General features: G+C 34.9%; 1 protein-coding gene across 1 annotated transcript; it reads right to left on the bottom strand.

Moving 5' to 3' along the window:
- Positions 1 to 10493: 10493 nt before the first annotated feature.
- Positions 10494 to 11393, bottom strand: LOC112913227 (heterogeneous nuclear ribonucleoprotein A1-like). Its single transcript, XM_025989823.2, has one exon. The coding sequence runs from the start codon at positions 11391 to 11393 to the stop codon at positions 10494 to 10496; it is 900 nt and encodes a 299-aa protein (XP_025845608.2).
- Between the last annotated feature and the right edge of the window lie 491 nt (positions 11394 to 11884).

Genomic DNA, 11884 nt, shown 5'->3' with positions numbered 1-11884 from the left:
ATTATCTGATGCATTCATTTGCAAGTTAAGTTTTACTGTTTGCTCATACATGACACTAAATTTAACTCTCTGTCTTCCTTCATTCCTACCTTCCTTCCTTCCTTCCTTCCCTCTCTCCCTCCTTTCCTTACTAAAAACGTCTCACTAATTCAAGGCTTCAGCAATTACTTATCCTTTAGAGGAAAGTGGAATAGTGGCTATTATGTCAGACTTTCTAATAGATATGTGTTAGAGATTGTTCATCTATTTTCTTCCTGTGAAACAGATGTAGTTATTATCTGCTTATCCATAGCAATACAGGTAGACAGTAAAGATAGAAGATAATACTTGGAAATAGCTTTCAAAAATCTAAAATATTTAAACCTGCCTTTTGGTTTTGTACATTTTATTAGAGGTTACAAATTGGTGGCCCTAAGGGGACTCTAAGACTTTTTATTTGGTATGCATATGAATTTTTTTTAGAAGGAGCCTGTGTTCTCCAGCTTACCATAATCTTTACAAGTCCTGCACTTTTAGGCCATTTTGTTAATTTTTATTAATTCACATTTCCATTTGAATTATTACGAAGGTGAAAAGTAAAAACTGATTTGGTGGAAACTTCAAGTCATCACTTTGTGAAAACAAGTTTGATTTAGCAGCTCCTCAAGGTTCTTTTAGCCTATCAACCAGTGTCATATTGTTACTTTCAAGCAGAACTCAGGAAGTTTGTGGACTTGATTAGTAAAATAGACAAAATTACCTCTTTCTTTCCAGCATGTTATTTAATTATGAATGTAGGCCACAAACCACAGTAGTATTAACAGTACCTACACACCATCACTAAGAGAAGTATTTTTGTATCATAATACAAGTTTTGCGGTATCTTGAAATATTGCCCACCTTTACTTTGGATTTAGAGTTGTTAAAGCCACTGCTAGACCATATTGTCTAATGTATCATTCAAAAGCATACATTGCTATATCACAAATACGTCCTAATACTATTTTAATCATTGTATTTCAGAATAATTTGTTTCCTTTGTATATTTTGTAAGCCAGTGTGTTTTAGTCTATGCACTTAACATTGCTCTGGGAAGTATCTTGGCAAGAGAGAAACAAAACAAGAAAGAAAACAAAACAAAAACTAAGGCTCTTTTAAAACCATGTTTCTTTATCTAAAGAAAATACTTATTAGTTCAAAACAACATATGTATCAATTCGGTGCTGTCATATAATAGTTTACTTCAGTGAAAGAAAACATATTGGAAATTATTATCTCCCAGTTGCAAAATCATTCCTTTAGTAAATGTTTCTTTACTTAACAGCACCTTTCTCACAAACACATTTATATGCACATTTTATCTTTTAACACACTTAGCTAAAAGGAGCACAAAATGGTTTAAAATTATGTATTAAGAATTTATTACACCCACCACCATATTTGCATAGACTTGAAAACAGCAAAATAGCATCGTGTAAAGCACATACAATATGGGTTTTGAAAATCTGGACAAAACATTCGACTGTAAAAATTTAAATAGTATGCCTGGACTTTGATGAGTCTGTTACTTCAAAAATACACAGTTGCTCTCTGCTGCAACTTCCCAATTTATGTTTTCTACCTGTTGGAGTACCAAGCAGCATTTAAACCTCTATGTCAGCTGTGAGTTTGTGCAAAAAAGTAGTCACTCCAGACATACCAGGTGCTTCTCTGTGTCATTGGAACGATCAGTGTGATGGATATTCTGTTCTGTGGCTTTCGTCTGATCAGAGTCTGAGCAAGGATTATGCCTCTGCTGAACAAATTATGTTTTTTCTTACAAGCTTCCTTGAGAACTGATGATCAGCACTCTGATTTTTCAAAAGAGCAGTATGACATTAAAAAATGATCAAACCATTAAAAGACAGTTGAAATACTAAAGGATTTTATTTAAACTCTTGTAGTATTACCCTCCCCCACACCTACAAGGGAAAAAAGAAAGAAAATCGATCTATAGGGAGACAGTGTGTAGATATTATAATTTTATATCCCCAGTCTGAATTTCTTTTAACAACAGATCCTATATCATGTCTAAGAGAATAGTAATATTTTATACATTAATAATATTTTGCATATTAGAAATAATCAATCCATTATTAATCTACCATTCATGTTAGATTATAAAATCCAAATGTGATGATCTTTCTTTTAGCCCATCATTCCAATGCATTGGAATGTTTTATTGGTGAATAGATCCTAGACAGTATCATAGGGGCCTAAGGAATTGAGACAGGAAAGGAAAGAAAGCCAATAAATAGGCTATACAGTGGCTCAATACCCTTGGAAAATTCTGGAAGAAAGTGTGGGAACCATGTTAGAAGCTGGGGTAGTTATTTTCTAGCTTTCATGTATCATTGGCTTAGAGAGCTACTCTAGAGGCATTAATGCTACTGCACTTATCACATTTTGTGGGTCCCATGCACAGGTAAACAGAAGAAGAAGTCCTCAGGTACAGACTCTCAAGTGATCACAGGATAAGGCCTTCTCTATACCTGCACGACTGATGAGCACAAAGAGGTATTGGGGGAACCTACCGTGCCTCCTATAACTGCCAGAGTAGGACACAGGGAAGACAATTTTTACGTGATTCATAAAAAAGAAACTACGTGAGATTAGGAGAGAAAATCTCATAGCAATTCTGAGGAAACTGGACTAAAAATTAAGAAAAATATCTTCCAATGCTTCTTTAATTTTTGCTGTTATTGTGATCATTTAAATGCATTCAGTAGAAATATGCATATTATTAAAAAAAACTTTTGAGAGAAGGTAGGTGGAAGTTATGGGACAAATACATGCACTGAGGAAAGAAAAAGAACAAAATTGCAATAGTGAAAGAAAGCAGGATGTGCTCAATCTCCCACAGTATTTCAGCACAGAAGGCATGAAATGAAAACCAAGGGCAGATATCTCATCCTTCACTCCCACCATGCAGAATTTACACTGTGAAAATTAACAGTCTTTCGCTTCATCAGAATTAAAATCATACACAATTTGCAGACATACACTCACACTTTGGAAATATATATATATATACGGAAAGAAATTATTCATTTTATAGCCTCCATTAGAAAATGCCTGAGCATTATGGAAAAATTTTTACTGTGAATTAGTAGTTTGTTTTAATTCTTTTCCTCTGATTAGAATATACATTCTGAAATCAGGAACTTACATTTTTTCTCATTTTTTAAGACAATGCCTGTTATATGATATCTATATGTGATAGTTGAGTTGGTAAATTTAATTGAATGCATTAAATGAAGTCATTTCTATAATCTAGTGGCTCTTGGAGGGGGATAATGGGAGATAACCACCCCCCACCAACCACCATTTGTCAATATTTAGAGGGATTTTTGGATGTTGCAGCAGGATGGAGGATGCTACTGGCATCTAGTGAATAGAGGCTATGGATGATGCTAAACATCCTACAATGTAGAGGACAGTCTCCACAACAAAGAACTGTCCATCTCAGAATGTTGAAAGTGACAAGGCTGAGAAACACTGCTATCATGCCTATCACTGTTTGGTCTTTCACATATTCTATGCACATTATAAAATCTCCTATTAGTCAATAACTAGGACACTGCTGTTTTGTACAATATTAGTCTCAATTAATCACATATAAAGTTAATTTGATTCATTTTAGAGTTAATATGTGTACCCAGAAATTGGGTTTCTCCAGAAGCCCAGAACTCAGAAACAAGTAGTCCTACAAAAATGGTTTTTGAGAGGTGATCACTGGAGATATCAGTAGGAAGTAGGGAATTAAAGAAGGGGGGGGGGGAGGTAAGCCAGTTAATAGTGTGGCATTATCAAGAATTTGCCCAATGTGGGCAACCGAAGCCGAGTCCTAATGGAGAACCCTGGGAAAAAGAGAAGAGTATGGCTCAAAGTTATCCCAAATGAAGGGTGAGGATTCTAGGATGTATGTCTACCAACTCCCTTTCATCGTTGGCTGGAGGCTGCTTTCAGGGGCTTTAACTCTGACACACTTCTGGTTTCCCTCCACTCAGATTGAGTATACTCCATAACCAGATAAAGACTTCAGGTAGAGAATCATGGATGTTCCTATTAAGCAGCCTTTGGTGTGACAAGGTAAGGCCGAGGGGTTACGGCAGGCAGGAACAGCAGCTACTTCATCATGAAAGGACAGATTTATGAGCAAATATGAGTTCATGTGGGAAATTGTATAATTAAGATGGTTTACAGTAAGTTTTTACTAAAATTTTACTTTTCCTGTATCCGTATTATTACCTTTTTGATGTATTAGAATCATAGAATCACAAAGCCTTTCAATGTGTCTAACCCAACCTCCTCCTTAACTTGGACAAGCAGATACTTAGCTTCATTTTAAGCATTTTAGTCGCACTGATTTCAAACTACTTGATTAATTTAATTGATCCTAATTAAGAAATAGCCTGTTTTCTTTTGCAGTTTTACCTTTTTTATGGATTAATGAATGTCAAACTGTCCTTGACATGTAGATCTACTGCTTTCAGTAATACCCTGACATTAATTCTTGATTTATTTTTGGAAAAATCTATTAAACCCAAAAGAATTGGCAAAATTTTATTCAGAAAATGGTGTTGAAAGTTTCCATATTTTGTGTACATTTATAATTTAAATAATAATGAAAGCCTTCCATTAAATACTCATTCCAAATAGGTGTGTGATACTAATTTATAAGGAAACACAAAATTAGTTTTATAGAAACTTCTATAACTAGTATAAATCAGCCCTCAATGCAATATTCATCTCTGTCCACACATTATATTAGAGTGTGCTAAAATGTATAAATTTAACCCTGATACATAGGAGCTGAAGGCTCTTTTACATGATTTATGGGATCACTGAAGGATTTATTTCTCCTCCCCAGTCGTTTTTCTACTATCGTCTCAAGATTTATACTATCCAATCAGGTAAAGACCACTTTCAACCCCATTTGAATAACTGCTGATAGGTCATAACTTTTCTAGAAAGGTATATCAGATACTCTAGTGATGTTCTTTGATTTGACAAATCCTGAACAGGAAAAGTTTGGCTGCTAAGATTTTCAACATCAATCCACTCTTCCTGTTCTTACAAGTCTTTTTTAGGTCTCAAAATACAAGAAGGAACTGTGTATGTCAACTTCTCAAAAACTGTTACCAAAAAAAAGTTAGAAAGAAAACTGTTTAATTTATTTTAAATTTAATTTCAGGAAAGAATATTGATATAGATGATTTTATGATAGTTACAACAATTTACTGTCATGCCATAAATGAATTGTCTTTCATTTTAAGTTTATTTCTTTCAAATTTTAATTAGACGTAATATAATTTTTCTGCACAGTTGCATTTATCTCACATTTTATTCACTGCTATTATTTATATCACTGTAGAGAGTTAACAAAGGACAAGAACAGGAGATAAAGATGTTTTACACACTCTACATGTTATCTTATAAATATTTTATATAAGGCTGATTTAAGATGAAAAGTTTGGTACTATTAAAAATATCGAAGATGTTATTTAAAACATTTAGATCATGCCATTGGAATTACTTTTCGAATACTTTATGCCAATTATGCTACAGAAGAGATTCTAACACTATGAAAGACACCAGTTTTAATGGTGTTTTACAGAAATATATTTCTTGAAGAATTAATTTATATATTTAGACAGTGAATCTGGCGTGAGTATGCCCTAGTTCCATTTGTGATACATGGATTCCGTTTGGTATCTTTGACAAAGTGCTATAGCAATCAACCTGGTTTTTATTTAGCATTTGAAAGGACAATCAGCCAAATTCTAATCTCAGATGTGTGAACTTATCACATATTTCATGAAATATGCTGCTTTGCAGTATCAAAAATGGATTTGAGGCATTTATGGCAAAGCACAGTACAAGAGAGGCACGCACATGAGGGTGGATGAATTCATTTTCAGGGGATGAACTTAGGACTTTACTCATGCTTTCAAGAACCAAGAACACATGACTTTTATTTCTCTCTTCATGTTCCAGTCAGTTCAGAGAATCTTATCAGTGGGCAAAATACAGAGGCCAACCGCCATGTGTGGGAAGAAAGGAGAGCTGCGAAATTTAGAAGTCCCAGATTACCTGAGAGCTACTCAGTGCACAGATGGGTTGTTTCCCGTCAGTGATCCCTGATTGAACCTGCCACTGAATTCTCCTGAATAGCTCTTCATGAATTTCAGTTATGCTTATTTTTACCATGAGTTTGTATACTGCCAAATATGATCACTATTTTTTTGTACAGGCTTTCTTGATTTGAGTCTTTCCCTTCACTTTCTGTACCTCCCAATGAATAAAGAACATTAGGAGGTGGCAAAGCACCTTTAATATTTATACAGTCTTAGTCAACCTTCTGAATTTCTGGTCTTCCATGAATGTTTCCAAAATGTTTCATCCTTGGTGGCCTCTCCGTTGAGACTGAGTGAAGCTTAGATGTGTCATTAAGAAGTATTTACTATAGAGCTCATATCGTGTACATTTTAAGTTTTACATTGTATAACCTGATCATCTATTCTATGCACCATATTTCCATTCTATTGTATATAATTATGCTTAGTTAAATGCAGATTTTTGAAAAGTTCTAATGAAATACCCACTTGTCGATTTTTATGTTTTTTCTTTTATTTTTTTTAAATGGAACTATGGATCTTAAACATTATTATTTAACATGATTAATAATAGCTTTTTTTTAGATGTAGGCTACATTCTCATAGACACTTAACTGTTCTGAAGGAGGCTGCTTTATTTTTAAACATGCAGTTCAATTGAAACTGACATTATGCAGTTCAAAATATATATATTTAGTCCCCTTTCACTTTGAAGAATTACAGTCCTTGAATGCATTTCTTTCCATTATTAAGTACAACTATACCTGAAGATGAAGTCCTGTAGGCAAACCAAATGCCAGCCTTTACTGCACACTACCTATTTTAAATGGATAATTTAAAACATACACACTAAATGTATTATCTTTCTTCCCACTTAGATACTAGTTGAATATCTCATCTGCAAGAGAAGCTCAAAGACACATATTTGTTGTGTTTTATTTCAACTAGCCCTTGTCACTTTGCAGTAAGATACTGTGCATCATACAGTAAGGACTTGAAATCAAGGACCGATATGAATGAGAGGGATCAACATTTCCTTCTAGGTGGCTCTGAAGAAGAACAGGATGCTTTAGTCTTAGCCCTGACTTTTCCATTGATTTACTGTGTGATAGGGAAAATTGCATAATTGTTTCTTCTGACATTTTATAAAGGGGTGCTACATCTTTGGGGAATATTTAGAGTTATAGTGTAATAATTTCTACATTTCCATGAGTAACATTGCCTATAAACATTAAATGTTAGAAAAATTTAATGTTCTGGCTGGACCAAATTCATTCATGAAGCTGTTGTTATAATGTTTTTATTATTATTTTTCAGTAATATGTTCAATACGTAGCAACCATGGACCCTTTTAAAGTGTATTAACATTCCTGGCACTTAACATCACCAGAATGAATCTCTGAACATGAATCCTAGTCATTTAACAGTTTGTAATATAAAAATCCAATGTGTACAAGATTAATCAGCAATGGCAGTTAAATGAGCTTATGACTAATAAAGACTCACAGAATATTTCAACAAATAGTATAGATACTGAGTTTTTTGCTAGAATGACATATTTAATATCTTGCTTTCATTGATGAATCCTGCTTTCTCTAATCCATTATTTTGGCCAAGTTTCTTTCAATTTTTATTTAGCGTGACTAAATATTTCACTAGAGTATGAAATTTTTTAAATTTATAAACATTTTATTTATTCCTGAGAGACACACAGAGAGAGGCAGAGACATAGGCTTCTCCTTGTGGGAGAAGCAGGCTCCCCACAAGAAGCCCATTGCAGGACTTTATCCTGGATCCCGGGATCATGCCCTGAGCCACCCAGGTGTCCCTAAACTATGAAAAATTGTTAAATGGCTAGAATTCTGCAAATACTTATTGAGTCCCTACTGTATGCCTGACATTGCAGAAGGTACTGAGTTAGTGCCTAATTCATAAAGATACCCATAAAAAGCCATTCCTGATCTCAGGACCTCATCGTTTATTCATTCACAATCTATGATATGACAAGAACCATGATTAAAGAACAAAGCCATTTTTTTCAACAAATATTTGTTGAGTACTTACTATGTACCAGGTCTCATTCAAAATATTGGAAAGATGTTGGTGAACAAAACAGACAAAATCTCTGTTCTGTTCTGATAAGGTAACATGTTAGTAGTGGGAAATGGAAAATAAATTTGTAAGTATACCTATGAATAAGTGTCATAAATAAGCAAATTATGTAGTATGCAACATTTGTCCATTTCCCCCCCCCCTAAGGAAAATAAACTTATATTCTGGTAAAGGGACATATTTGGGGATATTTTTAAAAAACTAATATAAGTCATATTATTCACATTGAATATTCAAATACATTTGAAAAATATGAAATAAGTTCTAGATTGACTTCCCCAAATCTCATACTTTATTGCTACTAAGATGCACATATCTTCACATATTTAGTAGGTGTGAAAACAAAGTGTATCAATTAATCAATGGGATGTAGTGTTCGTTGTCAACTGGGCAGCAGGTGCAGTATAAATTGGCACTGGCTGTGCATGCAGAAACTGGGATTTCATTCATGGTGGTATGATTTCATTCATGGTACAGCCATTATCATTGGCCTTTCAGTTAACACAGCATTAATGAACCTGTTAAAGAAAAAAGTATGAATCCTGGTTGTGATTTAAAATCCTTAAATAATTGCTGGATTTTTCCCTTTTACTCATGAAAATAATTATTTTCAAAATGAAGGAGATTTTTTCTGATATTTAAAAGCCATCACAAAAAAGATCATCTACTTGTATTTTACACATGAACATTTCATAATCAGTAGGTGAAAGAGACAGAGACCATCTGCTACAATTAAACAAGGAAGGTTTCATTCAGATAACTAGATAATCCTTATAAGCTATCAGCAGGAGAATCAAAATCAAAAGTCAATGCATTAGCTCTTGTCATTCAGAGTAGTTCAGTGAGGTTTCTGAAGACCAGGTTATCTTTTTTTAAAGATGCATTTTTGTATGATTTGGAATTGTTTCATCTCTACCACTCTGATTTTTTTAATGTCTTTAAGTCAATTTATAATAATGTTGTAGTTTTCTCTGTAAATTCCATTATGTTTGCATAGCAACTACTCTGTTCTGCATACCAGGTAGATTAAAATTTTTGGCCACTATTATAAGGATGAGTAAATGCAATTGTTTAACAGCATGATTGGAGATAAACAGAAGGGGTGGTGAAGAATTGAATGAATGCCCAAACTCTTGCGTGGTGCTTGTCACATTTCAGTCTCTATTCACTCTTCAGATTCCTGGTCTCTTTTACTACCCTCTTCTTCTCTCTTCCTTTTCTGCTCTGTGCTGAACCACACATACACAGAAGGAGCAATATTTTCATCTTAAAAATGCAAAGGTAGGGAACAGAGAGGTTTTTGCTGTACATTTTTGGTGTACTTTCTGGGAAAGGAAAGAATTCTTCCTTGTTACTGTCTTTAGAGTTTAGATCAATTCTTATGGAGAAAGAAGTACAACTACTAGTAGATAAGTTATTTTAAAATCAGATAAACACTGGACTTTCAGTTACTAGTTTGATTCAAAAATGTGGTACTTTTTAATTTTGTGAGCCAATGTCATTTGTAAAAGCATATAAAACTATTATTTATGTACATTATGGTATTAAAAATATTAATAGAATAATTGGTCTACAAACCATATGGTAAAAATGACATTAGTATTTCTGACAGAATTTCCTCTTAAGCTTACTGGTAGACCTTTCTCATTTTGTTACATAATTTCCTTTTGTAGTTAAGAATTTTCATGAAAATCTTAGTGATACATTGAAAGATCCATCTCAGTGTTATATACTCTGATATATTACTTCCATGGTATGTCATGTATACCAGGAATTGGAGAACGGTGAAATTTTTAGGTGAATGAGCATTTTCTCTTTAGTTGGCATAATTTCATTTTTTTAAAGGCACATTTATTCAGTGTCTGATCATACTATTACGTTTAGCAATCAACAGCATGAGTGCAAAAAAAAAAAAAAATCTACATTAAAACGGTTTGTTGGAATGCTTTACACTTTCCACAGAACAAAAACTAAAATAACCTGTTATACAATTAGTCACAAATACAGTCCTTGAGTTTTTTGCCCATACACATGAGTATTGTCTAAAACATGTCTTCTTTGTAGCAGCTAGGCCCTGCCACCACTGTGCTTGGCTGAGTTCACAAATCTGTTGTAACCTGTAGCTTCCCTATCAAGTCTCTGGCTCTCCTCTCCTGCTAAGCTTTGTTTCCTGTCAGTAATTAAAACCTTCTGCTACCGCTATAAGCTGCTACTGCTGCTGGAACTGCCATAACCACTTTGGTTTCATGGTTTGGCAAAGTATTGGCCTCCACCACCATAGGGGCTGGAGCTTCTGCCTCCAAAATTTCGTCCTTTCATGGGTCCAAAATTTGAGGATTGATTGTTGTAATTACCAAAATCATTATGGCTTCTGCCACCTCCAAAGTTGCTTCCATCATTGTCAAATTCGTTATAGCCATCCCCACGGCCACCGTATACACCACCACCTCGACTGCCACCGAAACCACCTCGACCACTGAAGTTCCCTCCATAACCAAAGTTGTCATTCCCACCAAAACCACATCCACGAAAACCACCAAAGTTCCCAGAACCACTTCGGCCTCTTTGGCTGGAAGAAGCACTAGCCGTCTCTTGCTTCGATAGGACTTTCCTTACTTCCCAGTTGTGGCCATTCACAGTGTGGTATTTTTGAATGACAATCTTGTCTACAGAGTCATGGTCATCAAATGTCACAAAAGCAAAACCTCTCTTTTTGCCACTGCCTTGGTCAGTCATGATCTCAATCACTTCAATTTTCCCATACTGTTCAAAATAATCTCTTAGATGACATTCTTCAGTGTCTTCTTTAATGCCACCAGCAAAAATCTTTTTCACAGTTAAGTGGAGACCAGGTCTTTGAGAATCTTCTCTTGAGCTAGCCCTCTTTGGTTCTACGACTCTTCCATCCACCTTGTGTGGCCTTGTGTTCATGGCTGGGTCCACCTCCTCCACGGTGGTGTATGTGATAAATCCAAAGCCTCTGGAGCACTTGGTGTTGGGGTCTCTCATTACCACACAGTCTGTAAGCATCCCCCGTTGCTTAAAATGGCTCCTCAGACTCTCATCGGTTGTTTCGAAGCTCCAACCTCCGATGAAGAGCTTCTGCAGCTGCTCAGGCCCTTTGGGAGACTCTGACTTAGACATGAGGGCAGTGGCAGGGGAGACTTCAACGATGCTTACTCAGCGGCATCCAGGGGCAGAAAGGAGTAATCTAATGAACGTATCTCAATTTCACTCTTTATATTATTTTTTAAATTAGCTTAATTTAAAATTTCATCCACTTGGATGAAAATATTTTTCTTTCATTGTATTGTATTCTGTTGTGGCTTAAGAAACCAGACACACTCGACTTTACTTGAAAGGATCCCAAAATTAGGGTCATCTTTATAAACATTGGTTCCTTGATGGAAGTTGTATTAAAAAAAAAAAAAACAGTTTTGGTGGAGAGCTCATAAGAGGCAGTTAATTATCATCTGAAAATACTATTATGTCTGGCATTTTCTGCTTTAGGCTATCTCTTTTACCTGCGTTTTGTTCAAGTAATTTTTCTTAGCCTTTCCACACCTCCACTGGCCATGACGACCAGCTCTCTTTTTTACATCCATTGTTTTCTTTGCACTTTTTGTCCATTGTTT

This window comes from Vulpes vulpes, chromosome 9 (assembly GCF_048418805.1).
Source record: "Vulpes vulpes isolate BD-2025 chromosome 9, VulVul3, whole genome shotgun sequence".
NCBI classification, from domain to species: domain Eukaryota; kingdom Metazoa; phylum Chordata; class Mammalia; order Carnivora; family Canidae; genus Vulpes; species Vulpes vulpes.
This window is presented reverse-complemented; position numbering and strand designations above follow the sequence as displayed.

Excerpts from the sequence above, each read along its gene's own strand:
- LOC112913227 (XM_025989823.2), bottom strand. The coding sequence starts at position 11,393 with ATGTCTAAGTCAGAGTCTCCCAAAGGGCCTGAGCAGCTGCAGAAGCTC.